Consider the following 18,766-nt stretch of genomic DNA (forward strand, 5'->3'; position numbering starts at 1 on the left):
TAGGTTTCAGAATATGCTACTAGAAATCTGCTCTTTCCCCATCTCCAGATCAGATATTTCTGGGATGCAGGCTACAAACAGACCTTATGAGGGTCTCTCTCTGCACTCAGAAGGCTCAGGGGAGCTTATTTCCTTTTTCCAAAGCTTCATCCCACTGACTGACATCACTGCCAGGACCTTCCTCAGAACCCTGTGCTTCTTGGCATCCACCATCCCAATGCTTCCTCTGGCAAAACTATACATGAGGAAACTACAGTGGTTCGTGAAATCAGTGTGGATGCAACATGCACACCCTCTAGATTTATGAGTTCCCCATCTTCCTCGTCTGACGAGAGAGAGATAATCTGGTGGATTCAACAGCTAACTGCCAACATAGGTCTCCCACTCCATCCTTTACCACCGGTGCAGGAGATGTTCACAGATGCCTCAGACACAGGACAGGGAGCAGCTTTCGGCTCCATAAAAGCACAAGGGACTTGGACCCCCTCTCAAAGAAGGGAACACATTAGTATAGCAGTATATATCACTGGCAGCCAGAATGTAGTGGCAGACACTTTGAGCAGGTCCAAAACATAATCCCACGAATGGATGCGTCACAGGGAAGTGTTCCAGGATATTGTCCACAGATGGGGTACTCCACAAATGGACCTTTTGGTGTCCCCCATGAACAGACAGCTTCCATGATTTTGTGCCAGAGATCCTCATCCTCTGGTTTGGAAGGTGGATGCCCTCATCTTTTCATGGAAGAGAATGTTTCTGTTTGCATTCCCTCTCCTTCCTGTCATTCCAAAAGTCTTGCTAAACATTCAGAAAGACAAACCAAGATTCTTGATGGTGACCCCCCTTTTGATCAAGACAGCATTGGTTTCCCCTGCTCCTGCATTTAGCCAAAGGCAAACACCTCACGTTACCACACAGAGTGGACCTTGTCACACAACACAAAGGAACTCTAATCCATCCCCACTTGTCTACTGTTCAGCTGACATTGTGGGTGGTAGGGTCTTAATTCCTTTCAGACACCTTTTTTTCAGAGGCTGTGCACAAGGTTCTGCAGGAGGCCAGGAAACCCACTACGAGGAAATCTTACTTATCCAAGTAGAAGAGATTTTCAGTGTGGTGTCGTCCTTGAAACCAGGGCCCATTGACAGTGGAAGTCCCTCTGGCTATGTCATACCTGTGTGAATTGTTTGATGCTGGCTTAACTTACTCTTCAGTCAAAGTGCACTTGTCAGCTATTTCTACCTGTTTGCCTGTATGTCCACCTTTAGCTTCTAGATTTCAGGCTAAACAATTCTTAATAGGCATGCTTCACATAAGACCCCCTCCCAGAAAATCTGTTGCACCTCCTGGGATCTTTATATTAGATAACCTGACTCTTGTTCCTTTTGAGCCGGCAGCTTCTGCTTCCTTGAAATTTTGCGCCTGGAAAACTGTTGTGCTGCTTCATTAACCTCAGCCAGAAGGGGTTCTGAACTACAGGCCCTAATGGGTTCTTCTCCTTTCTTGGTGTTCCACAGAGACAGTGCTCCGCACCAACCCCACCTTTATGCCTAAAGTGGTAAACAAATTATCCCTCAACCAATCTATCCATCTATCTACCCTTTTTCCCACTCCACAGATTCCGTGACGAGGATTTTGCACACCTTGAATGTGCACAAACAGCTTAGGTTCTGTCTTGACAAAACAAAGGATATCAGGAAATCTGACTAGTTATTTGTCTCATTCCACCCTAGAGCTTTGGGGCTCCCTGTCTCTAAACACAGTATTTCCAGCTAGATCTCTAAAGCCATTTCCTTTTGCTTTGAGCACCATGGCAAGAGCCTCCCTTCTGCTGTTAAGGCACACTCTACCAGGGCTGCTGCTTTCTCTGGCACCTTCTTCAAAGGACTAGACACTAACTCCATTCTGGAGGCAGCCACCTGGTGTTCAGTCCATACCTTCACCGGGGAGGTCCGACTGGACACAGCTGTCCGTTTTCAGTGGAGGCCCGGGGAGAAAAGCTCCACAACAATTGCTAACATACTATACATAAGATATTTACATGCACATTGTGGTTTACACATTCAGTTATAAAAATATAGCAGATAATAACATATGATTGCATAAGATATTTACATAAGCATAGTGGTTTAATCATACAATTAAAAGTATAGAAGGTAATAACATATAATGTTTGTTCAAACAATATGTTTAATAGAGATAATCTTGAAGATGTACTGAAGATAAGACAAGAAAGGAAAAACTAAAAAAGGAGAAGAATATAGACAAGTTCATATGAGGTGCATTGACATTTTAAGGGAAAGCTTTTCAACTTAGTCTAGGGGAGAGTTAGTGGCTATAGATGGTGCAGTGGGTAGTAGGCGACAGTGAGTTGGTAAGAAACGTGTGATAATATATGGTGCATCTGTGGGAGTTTTAAAGAGGAGGTTGGATAGTGGGTAAGGGAAAGGAGTTAGAGTATGTCAGCCAGGTGCTAGGCAGTTGCATGTCCAGGAGTTGTTTAGGTGGGAAATAAGCTGTTTTTTGAAGATGGTTTTGTTAGGTTGTAACCTGATTTGTAGTGGTAGGGAGTTCAAAGTCTTGGCAGTGTTGCTAGAATGCAGGGATTAACCAGAGCTGTAATGTCTTTTGGAGATTGCGATTAGTGCCTTGTTAGTGGATCTAACATTAGAGATCCTTACTTCTTTAAACACTGGTAAAACCCGGTCTAGAGTACTACATATAGTTTTGGAGACTTCATTTTTACAAAGATGAAGCCAGAACTGAGACATTTCTGGGAATGACAACAACAACAAAAAAGCTTTGTAAGCTCTCTGCGAACCATGGCTTTTGCTGTAGCAGGCAACTGAGTAAATGTCAGGAAAATCCTACTAGGACAGCTGAACTTTACTTGGGGTTAATCAGTCTCTCTCTAATTGATGGCAGGTGTGTACCCAAGAAGAATGAATGCTGTAATTAAATCAAAAGGTGCTTCAACAAAGTATTAGTTTAAGGGTGTGCACACTTATGCAACCAGCTTACTGTACGTTTTTTATTTTTTATATTTTTCCCCTAACATATTTGTTTGTTTTTCAGTTGAATTGTACAGGTTATAGGTCACATTAAAGGTGGGAAAAGTTTTGAAATAATTTATTGTGGGCTGATTTTTTTATATCACAAAAACCTGGCATTTTAACAGGGGGGGTGTAAACTTTTTATATCCACTGTATACACAAAATTGAAATAAGCTTCTTTAGGGTAATATTTGCTTAGACTGAGTTTGATTATCATGGCACAGTTTGGAGTGGGTTAGTCATAAGATTAGTCCTTTGGTATGTGAGTAGAATGCTAGGGGCAGAAAAGTCACAGTTTTCATAACTTTACTGTGATTGTTGGTAGATTTGTTTTGGAGGAAGAAGGTTAGTGTAGTGAGAGGAGGTATAAGGAAGTCAAGAAGTCGATCAGCCTGGAGTTAGCCATTATTTATGTAGGTGTTCTTTTAGGGAGGCTTTAAAGAGAGGTAGGCCTGGAGTTAGCCTAATGTTAGGTGGGAGGGAGTTCCGTAACTTGGTGATGCTGTGAGTATAGTGATTTTCCTGGGTTTCTGGAAGGTTTGAAGGTTTGAGAAGGTTTTTATCTTTGGATCTGAGTGATCTGTTAATTTTGTAATGTTGGATTAGATTTACTAGGCAGGACAGGTCTATAGAATAGGTTGTAAATTGTAGCTAGGTGTGTGTGTGTGTGTGTGTGTGTGTGTGTGTGTGTGTGTATATATATATATATATATATATATATATATATATGTGTGTGTGTGTGTGTGTGTGTTTGGTAATTTCAACCAATTTAGTTCTTTTACTGGTATGCAGTGATGTGTACGGTAGCTGAAGTTTGTTGCAAGCTTTGCAGCTTTGTTGTTGCATTGTTCCAGTTTAGTCTTGGTGGTGTTTTACAGATTGGTTAGTATACAAGCACTATAGACTAGTAAGGGGAGCAGGATGATTTTAGCCAGGGTGGCCTTGGTTGAAGTGGTAAGGAATTTTCTGTTTCTGTAAACTGAGTTCTAGTTTTTCTGTGTGTCTTCTTGATGTTTTTTTTTATATGAAGGTCAAAGTTGAGTTTCCTATCAATAATAACACCTAGCAGTTTAATTTCTTGTACATTTTCTATGATGATTTTGTCAGTTGCGAGAATATTAAATTGGTCTGGGCTGAGGGTGGTATTGTTGAGATGAAAGACTGAGTTTGTTTATTTTTGGGATTTAGAAAGAGTTTGGTTCTAATTGAATGGAAAAGGGTTGCAAACCCATAGAGCTGTTGACATAAAGTTTGGCACTCCACAACTCCCCTCTCCAGGGACGCAGAAGAACACACACAAGTTGTGGTATTGGTGTGACAAACAGCAAGGAAACTAAAGATCTGGGAGGAGCCAGCATGACCATCCTAATTTCCAGAACAGGCTAAGGCAAGGATAATCACCATCAGCAGGGGTATTCTGGTCCTCCTGTGGGCTGGGGCACAGTTGAATCCCTAAGGCTTTGCCTGACTGTCTTACAAGAGACATTCAGAGGGCCGTCTCTCTCTCTCAGCCTAGCTGCGTGGCTGGCCATCACACAGCAAAGGTGGATTTTGATACAATATCCAGAGACTGTACTATTGCCTTCCACAGTTCTCCCAAGCCCTACTGTCTTTCCCATTACCCAACATCCCACCCGTGAGTAGAGTCCAGCAAAAAAGAGGTTTTAGGCATCATTAACAACAGAGACATTCAGGAGGTTCTGCCAGACCAGGTTCATTTGTCAGCCTTTTTGGCATGTCTGCCTATGGATCCCTTTTCTTTCAATGCAGTCTAATGAGAAAATGTTTTTGAAAGGGGTGTTGCATAAGAAACCTCCTAGGAAACATGGGAGGTGGAGCCTCCTTGTAATTTTAAATTTGTGCTCCATTTGATCCAGTTCATAGATTAGTACTAAGCTAACTGCCCATGCGAGCCATTTTAATCTTAGCCAATTATCCCTTGTGTGACTCAAACCCTGCAGCTTGTGTTTGTAAGGCAAACACCTTAACCATTAGGCCACCCTCACAACCCTTTCAAAACAGATATCAGCACATGTTCATAGATTAGTACTAAGATAACTGCCCTTGCAATCCATTTTAAGCCTAACCAATTATCCCTTGTGAGACTCAAACCCTGTACCTTGTATTTATAAGGCAAGCACCTTAACCATTAGGCCACCCTCCCAACGATCAGGCTGGCTTGAGGTTCTTGCCATGGAAAACAGTCTTTCTTTATTGCTCTGACCTTGGCAGGAAGAGTGTCTGAGTTGCAAGCTGTTTTGATGGGTCAACCTTATCACTCCTTTTCACAAAGGTAGTGTTTCCTTGAGAACTAATCCTTTTATGCCTAAAGTGGTATCCAAGTTTACTTTAAGCCAAGCTGTCCATATCCTTGTCTTCTTTCCAGAACCTAAAGATGAGGGAGAAAAGAAACTTTATACAATGGATGTCCACAGACAACTTGGGTGCTATCTATACAGAATAAAATCAGAACTCCTGATCAGTTAATTTCTTCCAAAATAAAGGGACAACTGGTTTCAAAACAGACTATTTCCAAATGGTTATCTCATGCTGTCACTTTTTGTTACTCCCAGCACAGGAAAACTATTCTATCAGGTGCATGTCTTTCCAGAAAGTAAAAATGTCAGAGAAAGGAAACTTTATACCTTAGATGTTTGCAGACAACTCTGGTACTATCTTGACAGAACAAAATATTTCAGAACTTGTGATCAGTTGTTCATTTCTTGTGAAGGTAAGAAAAAAGGACAACAAGTCTCAAAACAGATAATTTCTAGATGGTTGTTTCTTGCTGTTATTCTGGTTACTCCCAACACAGCAGAAATATTCCAACAGGGTCAAGGCTCATACTGCCACGGCTTTGACTTCCTATGTGGCGTTTTGGAAAGGGTTGGGATTCCAGACATAAGCAGCAACTAGGCCCTTAATCCATTAATGTGAAGTTGTTCTATCTCGCCATTCATTCTTTACTGATGGATCAGAAAGGCTGACAGAGGACCGAGATGAGCGTACCGAAGGTGGTACCGACTGTAATAATGGACTCTTAGGAGTTTCAGATACCAGTTCCAAGACTGGGGACCGGCTCCAAAAAGAAAAAACTGTCGGTTCTGATGGCAGTGGAGCTGAAGTCGAAGATTTCTTTGATTCAGAAGTCTTAGAAGGCTTTGAGGACTTGCCGGATCCATCTTGGTCGCTTCTTGGAAGGGCGGTTTCAACAAACCTCTGTCTATTAATTTTCTTTTCCTTTCCTGAAGGACCCTGGAGGAAAAGGAATGGCATATAGAACATACAGACATCTTTTGGCCACACTTTGGGCACTTTTTGAAACCTGACTTAGGATGTTTCTCTTGGTCAGCCATTGTAATCTCAGAGAGAAAATTACTGTCACCACAAAAAATTTTGAACAGTAATTATCCACAAAAGCCTTAAATAAAATCAGGCCAAGTCACACACACAACACAGAGTAATACTAATGTTAAAGTGACAGAAAAATGTCTGTCTAAAACACACAATAAGGAAAATATTAGAAAAATATAAGCAGACTATGCAATGAAACAAGAGGATAGCTGCTATAAGACACAACAAACCTTATCTAAGATTTTCTAAGGAATAATTATATCTGACAAAAATTACTGTCAACTGCAAAACTTCAACAGTAATTATCAATCCAAGCCATTTCTAAAATATTTTAAGGCTAAACACACCACACAGCAAATAACTATAAACTATCTAACTATTAAGTATAAACTGTGACAAAAGGTCACTGAATTAAACACACTGTAATAATCAGAAAAAAGTTTTTTAAACTAGGCCTAAAACAAGAGGCCAACTAGTATTTTAAAGCACACTAATGGGAAGGGAATATAATGTAGGTAAACACACCAAAAAGCTATAAGAGCTTTATAAAACTATTCACAACTATCTAAAACTATCTAAATATCATTATAATTAAGTAAAGAATGAAAATTCAGTTTTACTGGCCTGAGCTAGTGCAGAACCTCCGATCTGTTGCAGCGGCAGACTAGATCTGAGGTAGCTCTAGGTAGATCATGGCAATGGGACTTGGCCTCGAGCTATTTGAAGACATCGAGCTTTGCAATTGGACGACTCGGAGCCGAGGGATCGGCTCCGAACCCATCAGTAAAGAATGAAGGCGAGATGAACAACTCACATTGAATGTTTTGGTAAGTACATAACTTCTTTTTTTACAAGGCACCATAAACTCGATTCCTTCTTCAGGGCTGGGATAGGATTTCCTATGACCATTCTCCAGAGTCTCCTGGATCCTCATGACCCTCATCTTTCCTCCTCTGAGTCTAAGTTGCTCCCTCCTACCATTTCTCTTGTTATGTAATATCTGTGCATGTGCAGATTTATATATGCATATGTGTGTGTATGTATAAATATATATATATATATATATATATATATATATATATATGTGTGTGTGTGTGTGTGTGTATATATATATATATATATATATATATATATATATATATATTTTTTTTTTTTTTTTTACTTAGCATTAACCTTAGGTCTTTAGCCTCCCTCCCTGTCTGCCACCCCCCCCCCCCCGCCTTCTATGTTGGCATTAAAATTCCAAAGGGCTTGGTACCCAAACCTGACCTTTAGTCAGCTCAACTCAAGCTGGCTAACATTTTTGATGTGTGGTAGGTGTCCTACAGCTTTGGAGTCTGGCTGGCTGTCATGTCCTTGGCAGAATTTAACCTATATAGGTTAGGCTACTGCAGCAGTGGTCATTCAGACATCTCTTGTTATAGTAAGTTTACTTAGACAACTGCCCATTTAGACTTTAGGCTAATATTGGATATAAGTGGACTCGGCAGGTCTGTTTCCAAAAAAAATTCTGAATGGTCACAGTGCAGTCCATCCTTCCTTGTTTATCAGAAGGAGATGAATATCTTCTTTGGACTTCCAAAATGGAAGTCTGCACTTAGATTGCTGAGAAATCCAGTATATTTCTGTACATCTGGATAAGAGGCAGTCATTATCAATTTATTTTGCTCGTCTTCTGTCTCACCTTAATTCTCAGGGCGTTTACGAAATGTGTGTCCATCGTTGCAGTGATCCAGAGGCTGCAAAGGGTTAAAGTGTTTCCTTACCTTGACAGTTGGCTCTTTGCTGGACTAACCCTAAACAGATTAGTTGCAGTGTAGCATTTTCTTTTTCTTCTCCCTTTAGGAATCACGATGAACACTACAAAGTCAGATGCACTCTGGGCACTCAATCCTACAAGGCAGAGGCACATACGCCTTCAAACAAGATATCTCCTTTGCATTTCGCACTTTCTCAGTTACTTCACTTCATATAGTCATTGCATTGCTTGATCTTTTGGGAGTGACAGTATACATAATCCCTCGTGTCAGATTTCACCTGAGGATCCTTCACGGACATCTCAAAACACAGTCGTCATCTCAACTTTCAGATCCTCTGTCTCCTTAGTTTTTCAGAGCTTGCAGGATCACAGTAGTGGCTGCAAGACTTATAGATACGTTTGCATACTTCCCAGTCTTACTCTGAGCTGTCCTTTTTACCTGTCCACCCTTATAGTGAATGTCACAATGGATGCATCTGCCCTAGCATATGGGACATTTTCAAGGGCAGCCAATCCTAGGTAAACATCTGTGGTCTTGAGATGAATACTAGTGCTGTTCAGTCAGAGGGCATTTTATGGATCCTTTCCCCACAGTACATTTATCATCTGCTTCAACAGTATGGCAATGAAAATGACAAGTAATGTGGAACTCAGTCATATACCCCTTTTGTCGGGAGGTGATGATGGTATGGTAATGTGCTGTGTCACCCAGTCACTTTCTGGTAAGAAGACATTCTTAGAGAGGTCAGTTCTGTAAGAAACAGGCTCAGTTATTCATTGATGCCATAGAAATGGTCCTTCATTCTGTCAAAAAAAAAAAGTAGAACATCCTCTGTCATTGGTGGAAGTCTTTCTGCAGTGTGTTTGCATCTTGGATCAGTATCAAATGCAGCAACTTGTTTTTCATGATCCTTTATCTGGGTAAACATCCCAGGGGTGTTGCCATCCAGAAATGACCCTAGGACTTCTCCTCCCTTTCCTTTTATTCTGATGTTCATCCAAAAGGCAGGTGGAGTAAGCATAACCCCATTCTATACTCAGCTAGTGAGGTTTTCACTGCAGTGACTTAATCTTCTGGAGGAACCTGTATACGTAATGCTCTTCAGAACTTCTCTGACTTACCTGGACCTTCTGTCCCTTCAACTATCTGCATAGGTACTGCAGCTATAGTAAAGGCCACAGCCATTTGCTGCATGTCTACCTTGAGTTGTTCAGATCCTCACTTCTGCCCAGAAACCCAATGGTAGAAAATGTGCAAAAGCAAATGGAGACTTCTCTCTGTCTGGATTACTTCCAAAGGATTAGATCCCTTTACCGTTCCTGTGTCTGCATTTCTAAATTGTCTTTCACAAATTTTAGATTCCGGTCTACGTTTTTCCTTCTTTTGTGGTGCATTTTGCTGCCATATCTGTTTTTCTCCAAGCCTTGAGTACTCATCTCTTGTTTGTTTAAAAGGCTTGCAAGGCATTTCTGAAGGGTACAGTCCATATATGGCCTCTTGTAAAGGATTCTCTGCACTCAGTGAGGTTTGTTCAAAAAGATAACTTTGCATCCCTGGGAACCTACCTTTTGAACCCAAAAAAGTACACAATTTGAAGTATACTTTTGCTGGTACTCTTTACTGCTGCTAGAAAATTTTCTGAATTTGCAGGTCTTGTATGTAAAGTCTGATTACCTGGTCTTTCACAGGAATAGAGCATCACTGCAAACTAACCCTTCCTTTATCCATTAAGGTTGCCGTGGGGACAGTTAATTTCCCTGTATTTTTCCCCAAGTATTCCAACAGAGGTGAATATTTACAGTACTGTATAGAGGTTCATTTACAGCTTCAAGTATATGTGAACAAAATCATGTTGACAAGAAAAGACTTGCCTTTTTTGTCTCATTTTCTTCCAGTAAATTTAGTATTACATTTTCAAAGGTCACTCTGTTCAAGTAAATTTATGAATAATGTTACAACAGGTAAGAATTTCCTGCTCTGCCTACAACACATTAATTCAGAGCAGTAGTTATACCTCAGGCCTTTTTTAGAAATGCAACATTTGACAGGTGACGATGGTGTGCAGCTTCCGTGTAGACTTCTCTGATTGCATTTGCAGTACACTATAAGCTGGATGTGATCTCCAGATCTCAGTCTACCATTAGATCCACAGTCATCCAGGAGCATAAGTTTTGGACTCTCTCCTGCTAGTTGATAAGAGTTTTAGGTGCAAAGCTGTGTACTTATGTCTGGATAAACATTGGAATTTTTCCTACTGGTTGATGAAGGTGAATTTCCTCATCCTAGATATGATTATGTACTTGCCATTGTCTGTATACCCACTCTCGGTTCCACCACCTTTTGGAAGGCTTGGTTTGGAGGGGGAGTTACTGCATTATGTTAGTTGGTTTGACGCTTTTGAGTTGCACACTAGAGATCTGGAGAGGAAGCTAGCATGTAGAATATTATTAGGTACAGCAGAGTAGCTAGTATCCTGTGAATGTTTTACATTGGGCTGTGGTGTAGTTCCTGTGTTGTCCATTACCTTACTTGAATAGAAGGAAGTTTCTTTGCTCACCAGTGGGAGTGGGGAGCCTTGAGCAGCCTACCTGTCCTTGGGGGAAGTGACCTCAGCACAAGAAGCTGTAGTAATTGGTTGTTTTGGACCATTTCTAGCTCTTTTGTAGTTCACTGTTTAAAATCCGCATTTGCACGGCTTTGCGCGGTCGTGCACATAGCGCAGCGCCGGTTAAACAAGGTTAAACTTTTTCTGGCTCCGCCAAGTGTGCTCTTCAAATTTTCCCTTAAGGAAGCTCTACTCTTAGTATAACCAGACTACTCAGTGTATTATAAGCCCAGCACTTGTTCTCAATACTTCTCTACTAAGTAAGCACTCTCGTACTAAGTAAAGCACTACATCTACTTACCACCCCTGTGAATATCCACTTCCCTTAAAGGTATACCACTCCCTTATACTGTTCTAGCATGTCGAGTGGTAGATTACTGGCGTTGTCTCCAGTTCAGCTGGTCAATCTGGGTATCTTGAGACAATGCTACAATTGTCTCATGTACACAGACAACCCTCTCCTCCTCCCAACAAACACAAATACATGTGAGAGATGCAACTATATAGCCAAACTGGAGGCTGAACTCTCTCAACTCAGGGCTGGCATGACCAGACAGGAGGAGATGGCAACCACACACACAACAGTCCCAGTCCCACATAGACCTACCACAACTGCAAACCAAACACATAAAACACAAAGACATACTCGGAGGCTCTAATAAAAAACTTACCAAAACAACAGAGGCTCCCAAAGCAGACATCCAAAAATCCACCACCTCAAAACAAAACACATGCAACACATACTTCAATAAATCAGTGTGTCGACCAGTCGCAGCCCTTAAGGCCAAACACCTTGCCTGATACACTAGTAATAGGTGACTCCATAGTCAGACACACTGATGTCCCACTGACCAGGCTGAACAAGGAGAAGGTGACTGTGAGCTGTCTATCAGGAGCTAGGATCCGCCACATAACACACGCACTCAGGTCACTCCAAAGCAAGTACAAATATGACTCCGTCATTGTCCATGCTGGTGTGAATGACCTGAGACGTACCTCCCTGGACTACATGAAAAGAGACTTAGAGGAGCTCTACGATTATGTAGCCCAGGCTGGTATGACCCTGACTCTGAGCAGCATCTTGCCCTCACCAAGAATGATACCACAATACAAAGACAAGATGATCAGCTTTAACAATTGGCTCAAGTACTGGTGTCATTCTAAGGGGATCCAATGTCTGTCTGCCTGGGATGATATGTTGGACAAGCCACGCTGCTTCGCAAGGGATGGCTTACACCTGTCACCACTGGGCTTCCGGATATTGGCTAAGGCTCTTGCCACCCCATAGTGCCTTTTTAGGCAAGGCTCAAAAGACAAACCCACCTCCTTAGAAAACAAAAATGGAAAAAAACTAAGGGTAATGCTGCTCAATGCCAGAAGTCTAAATCTCAAGATGCAGGCACTTGATGCAGTCCTCAGCATGGAGAACATCGACGTCTGTGCAGTAACTGAAACCTGGTTCAAGGCTCCTGAGAGCACCCCAGCGCTACCAGGCTATACCTCGTATCATGCTTTTCGACCCCAAAACCCGGGCCGAACCACAAAGGGAGGGGGAGTGTCCATATTCATAAAGGACACCCACACCTCCAGGTTAGTAGCAACACATGAAGCATCAGAGACCATACAGGTGCAACTAACCATAGGCAAAACTGCTATACAACTGGTAGCATGTTACAGACCACCCTCCCAATCTCAAGAACCCCACTCAGCCTTCCTGAAGACATTGGAGGATATGACTGTATCACAAAATACCATCATACTGGGAGACTTCAACTACCCAAACATAGATTGGGTACATTATTCTAGCCCTAATACCCTAGCTCCACACCGGAAGTATACCCCTCACTAGTGAGATCTGACCGCAATCTATTCACCCTGGATATACATATCCCACCTCCACCCCCAGCACAAAAGACCACAGTGAAAAACTTCTCAAAATCAGACTTCACTCTTCTTAAGACTGAGATGGTATCCTTTAATCCCACTGTGCCAGTGGATACCACATCCCACAATGCCGAATTCTTCACAAATGCTTTCTATGGACATCTCCAAGAATGCATGGATCATGCAATCCCAAACAAATCCAAGTCCCTCTCCACCAAATGTAAGCATCCTGTCTGGTGGACCTCAGCCATAAACAAATTGTATAACAAAAAAAGGAATCTACTGCACATCAGAGCGAAATCCCATGAAGGGAAGACATCTCTGATCAACATTAGCAGAAAACTACGTTCTCTCATAAAAACATCCAAGGCAAACTTTGAGAGAAAAATCGCTAAGGACACTAAAGATAACCACAAAGCCTTCTTCAGCTATGTTAGAAACCCAAGGAATCCTCAGATATGCTCAGAGTTGGTTCACAACAACAAAAATACACTGAACCCACAGATATTGCTAACATTCTGGCTGACAGGTTCAGTGCAAATTTCTCCCTCCTTCACCCCCAAAAGAAGAAATACTTATCCCAGCTGAATGTAATCTCCTGTCATCTCAGATGTCCAAGTGAGAACCGCCTAAACAAAGCAAAAACACAGCATCAATGGGACCTGACGGTATCCCGGGTGCGTGTTACGTGAACTCCAAGAGGAGCTAAACCCACACATAAAAATGCTATTTAACCTTAGCCTTACTTCGGGATATGTACCTGAACACTGGCGTACAGCAACAGTGGTCCCAATCCACAAGGGGGGTGCCTCTACAGACCCTGGAAACTACCGCCCCATAAGCTTAACCAGCCTGGTCTGCAAAGCTATGGAAAGAATCATTATGGAACTCATAAACAGAGACATAGGGGACCTACAGACACTTGACCCCACCCAGTTCAGCTTTGTAAAGGGCAGATCCTGCCTTTTAAACCTGGTTGACTTTTTCGAAACAGTCACTAGAGCCATTGATGAGGGCAAAGCAGTCCATACAGCATACCTGGACTTGGCTAAGGCCTTCGACACAATACCCCACTCAAGCATCATAGATAAGCTAAACAGCTTAAAAGTAAACCCTTATGCCACTAGATGGGTTGCAAACTGGCTATAGGACAGAACCCATAAAGTTAAAATCGCTGGAGCAATGTCAGACTCAAAGCCAGTCACAAGTGGTGTCCCACAGGGATCTGTCCTGGGACCCCTCTTGTTCGGCATTTATTTCTCAGATGTTAAAGCAAACATGGGAGGGCTGTGGCTGACAAAGTTCGCAGATGACTGCAAACTAGGCGCCATAGTCGATACACCAACAGACACACACATCCTACAAAAAGGCCTCACTGAAACGGACAACTGGTGCCGTAGTCACGGCCTTAAACTAAATGCCAAAAAATGTATAGTCATCCCTTTTGGAAAAAACAAAGTACCCACAAATTATCACATAGACAGCAACCCACTGAGTACGGAAAAAGTAATCAGAGACCTAGGGACCCAAGTAGACAGCGACCTCTCATTTGACACCCACGTTGCCAAAGTGGTTAGAAAAACATTCTACCTTGCACACCTCATCATGAAGGGATTCACATCCAGATCCAAGGATGTCATTGTACATCAGACCCATGATTGAGTACAATGCCCCATTTGGTATGTACCTCACCCGGCATTTGCAACAGCTGGAGAGACCATAAAAGTACCTCACCAAAAGGATCAAGGGTCTCCAACATATGTCTTATTCTGCCAGACTAAAGAAACTTCAGCTCTATTCAGTAGCATACCGCCTGCTCAGAGGTGATTTCTGCCTGACGTACAAGGCCATGTCCAATCAGGATCTGATGGACATGCTCCACCTCAAAAAATCCAAATCCATCAGGACCACGAGAGCTAAAGACTTAAACCTCAGCACAAGTATGAATAGGACATGCTGGAGGGATAGATTCATAACCCAGAGGCTTCCCATGCTTTGGAACAGGATCCCAGTTCAGATTAGGCAGAGCCCCTCACTGACTCTCTTCAAGAGAAATCTTGATGAGTGGATGGGAGATCGTAAGTTTACCCCAGGGGGCACATCTGTGTCACTGCTAGACAGGGGCACAGTAAACTAATTCTATTATATAAGGGGACCTTCATTGTGTCACTACTAGACAGAGGCACAGTATTCTAGATTTATTCTGTACATTTTTGTACCATTTCATGGGGTGGCAAAAGCCACATCACTATGGCTAGGCTTACAAATGCCCCAGGGCAGATAGCCTAGTACTATACTATGAAACTATGAAGATGATGAGCTGACGGAAGGCCTGAGATTTCAGTATTTCTGTTTGATGAGGCCTGACCAGCTTATCCAGATTATCCTTATAGTAAGTATATACTTTTTCCTCTGGTAAGACTATAGCAGCATATAGGCTGGGGAATCAATTACCTCTTGCTTTTACCATAAGCAGACTGCCTCCACTGATATTCCCTGTAGCATTTCTCCTGCCTTTCAGGTTCCTCTTCCTCATGTAGGCATTTTGGAACACAGATTGAATTCTGCAAACATTGTTCACCCACTGCAGTGCCCTTTAAGTTAAGGTATAACAAATGTTTTAGGTATTCACCACACTATTTGATCTTTGAGTGGGCTCTCTTCTTTTGTTTCATTACCCCCCACCCTCAGGCCTCCTTTGTTTGGGGTTCTCATGTTATGGCAGCAGGACCTTAAGTAAATTTCAAGTCTGTAATTTTATATATTTGCCAGTTAGTGTGCAATCTTGCAGTTATAAAGCTATATTGAGAGAGAGATTCGACAACTGAGGATCTGAGGGGAGCACACACCCCTTAGTCCTATCCTCAGGGCTGTTGGAAATGGCCTGAAGGATATGCACATGATTTAAGCCAAAAACGCTGTCACATATGGATGCACACAAGTGTTAAATCAAATGCAGGTGGCCTTCCTTTTGCTGATAGATGATTAAGTCTCTATTATGTCTCCTTTGTAATTAGCTTTATACTACTGTTGGGTGTCTTTGATTTTTTTATGCTATATTGATCTCAGTTCATTTTTAATTGATTTTTTTTTTATTTTTTGAATTGTTTATATGCAATTCTTTTAATTTTCTTTTTAATTGTTTTGATCGCACGTAACTTTTTTCTTCTGTTTTCTGGCAGTATAGTGCTAAACATAACTGGATAACAAGACAACCAATAAATGTAATAATTTGTGAAAAACTTTGATGCTGACTTGAGTGTTTCAAATTTTAGGTTACCCAGCTTTATGTACCATCAGCAAGGCATGTCTGGCGAGTTCGTAGAATGGGACGGATAGGACCACTACAGTCTACATTGGATGGTAATAACTGTTAAATGTACAACACTTGACGTAGCTTCTGTTTTGCTATTTTTCCAAGTTGATAAGACATTCGGTTAGATTCAGTAAAGCAGAGTTCAGTGCATACAGAATATAATTATTTTTAAGGAGCATATTTTTCCCATCACTTTTTGTACTACAGAAAATTGATTTATGGTCTTGTTAAATAGTGTAACGATGTCGCTGTTTTACTGTGAAATTTTTTACACTGTTCTTATGTTAGTACTCAATTTTGAAGCAGTGTAGTAGTTTCACTCTGGAAATTAAGTGGAAAATACCTTTACAGAAGGAGATAATGTTGCTGCCATATTTTGTTCAGTTTAATGCATTTAGTAATGAAGTAAATATTTAAAGAAAAAAATACTTTATATTGTAAATGCACATTTCCAAAGAACAGTGTAAGCCGCAGTACTTTAAAGAATTAGTGGTACATGAGGTGTACTATTGCCTAGCTGATTATGGTTCCTCCATATGTCGTAGGCTATATAATAAATACTTTTCAAAGTAGTGCATTTAAACTGAGAGAAGTTATCTCCCCTACACAAGCACGTCCACACACAGCCACTCACAAATAACTTTCATTAGTTTATTTTTATTGGTGCAGTGATAATATCTTCTTTGGGGAGCTAAAAGGATATTGAGGAAAGTTTCAGGAATTTTGCTTAGCTATTTTTGTGATCATGAATGGACTTAAAATAAAATGGTGATTGTGATGGGCAGATATAAAGCAAGATGCACACACTAGTATTCTATGTCAAAGAATTGATTGTTAAGCTTAGTTTAGGGTTCCACACTACATTTAATACAGCGGTCTTGTAGTGCATAATTAATTTTCAAGAAAACAGAGGCATAATGCGGCCAACACGGTGTGAAAACAAGCAGGTAAGGATGTGTATATGATTTGTTTAATGCCACTTGAGTTCATATCAGATAAAGGCAATTAGTGTGAAAGAAGTGCTGAAGCACAGCTGGTTGTGTTTATTTGCTCTTTTTCATTTATTTAAATGGCAGGCACCAGAATGATGAATGTCTTGTATATTGACCACTAAAACCCATATTTCTTTTCAAAAATGGAACCTTGATGGAAAAATGCAGATAAAATTGACTAATTGACCAGACTAATTGAGCACCAGTAGTGAGTAGTGTTTAAACTCTGCTGTAGTGGCAGCTTTTTTCTGATGCTTTTAACCCTTGGTTTAATAAGCTACAAACACTGGCTTAATGAAAAGTGTCTACACAGTAGGAACACTTTGAGTGCTGTATCAGATTGTGAATATGCTTGATGACAGGAATCTCAGCTTGTATTATTCATGAAAAAACATGCATTTTTAAAAGGTTTTGAGTATGTGCTGTAAGTTCTGATTTCATCTCATACTGTGTCAAACTACTACTAATGGAGAGATTTTGTTTAAACTGTTTCGTAAAGCAGTGCATGAGCTCATGTTTTGAATTAAAGTTCTTTATTAATTTAATTGACAGAAATGCTTTTACTCAGATGTACGTTTGGGTGGACATAGTTAAGTTGTGCTCTGTCTTTGCTAACTGAGAACTGAATCATTAAATGGAGTTTGTGTATCACAGGATTGCTGTACAGTATAGTTAGCCAAAGCAGTATACAACAGTAGAGTTGCACAGTGAGAAATGAGATGTGTTAATTGGACATTTGATATTGTAGGTGTTTGCATGCTGTGTAATCTCATTATAGACATAATGTAACTTACCACCTTTTAGGATGCCAAGAGTGGGACATTTCTAACTATATCATCTTATATTGCAATACAGTCTCCTTTTTTCAGCCAATGTGCATGATTTGTTTAACCTTATTAGTAAAATGATTTTAATTATTGAAATTAAGGCTTACTGTCATAGAGTTTTAATTATTTAATTTCATACCTTGTTACTTTGTTTCAGTGGCAGCATCAGAGTGTTAGCCATTACTGAAAAAAGAAATTGGAAGATATATAATTTTTGCTAAAATGTTGTGACATTTGCTGTTTTTATTTTTTTATTGTAGCACAGAACTGCCCATATCATGCTGGTCTTTATGAAAAAAATGGACAGGTGGTACCACCATGCAGCTCATTTTCTTAACATATCATTGCATCTGTTTCAGACCTTAATTGTTTACCTTATGCTAGAGATAAGATGAATACAGGCCTCACACAGCAGGCTTTCATAAACTGGTTGAGGATCTCATTATGGATAGCACAGCAGAACAATGCAGATGGCTAGTGGTTCAGGCTGTTTGACAGAGCAACACGTGATGAATACCCACTAAAGCATATTAGCTAAATGTAAGGGAATCAGACATGCTGTGCATTTGTAGGCAATATGTAGTGATTTAGATTTGTAGTGATCAAGTACGTTTAATAGGTTCCTGCTTTTATGGTAATTAGCTCATCTGGATAATTCAGAAGGCAAGGTGACTATTCTCCCTGTAATTATGGGTTTGATTCTCATGGGGTTTATTTGTTGTGAAGGTTTATGGCTGACAAAGTTTGCAGATGATTGCGAGCTGGGAGTTAGCATCGGCTCCCCTCTTGACAATAGCATTCTTCAAGAAGGCTTATCACTGACTTGCAAATGATGCCAAAGCCACGGCCTTTAACTCAAGGCTAAGAATTGCATAATTGTACCATTTGGGAAGACAGCCATCCTGGCTAATTACCATGGTGATAATACACCCCTAAGAGTCGACCCAGTGGTTAGGGATCTGGGTACTCACATAG

General features: G+C 40.9%; 1 protein-coding gene across 1 annotated transcript in view; it reads left to right on the forward strand.

Moving 5' to 3' along the window:
• Positions 1-18,766, forward strand: part of UBE3C (ubiquitin protein ligase E3C) — a 2,314,788-nt gene that overhangs the window by 1,368,126 nt on the left and 927,896 nt on the right. Inside the window, exon 16 of the mRNA XM_044064789.1 lies at positions 15,932-16,019. Coding sequence (XP_043920724.1) covers positions 15,932-16,019 — 88 coding nt within the window. The remainder of the gene's footprint in view (positions 1-15,931; positions 16,020-18,766) is intronic.

Source organism: Protopterus annectens, chromosome 3.part0, assembly GCF_019279795.1.
Source record: "Protopterus annectens isolate FY-2018-M chromosome 3.part0, PAN1.0, whole genome shotgun sequence".
Classification (NCBI taxonomy): domain Eukaryota; kingdom Metazoa; phylum Chordata; order Ceratodontiformes; family Protopteridae; genus Protopterus; species Protopterus annectens.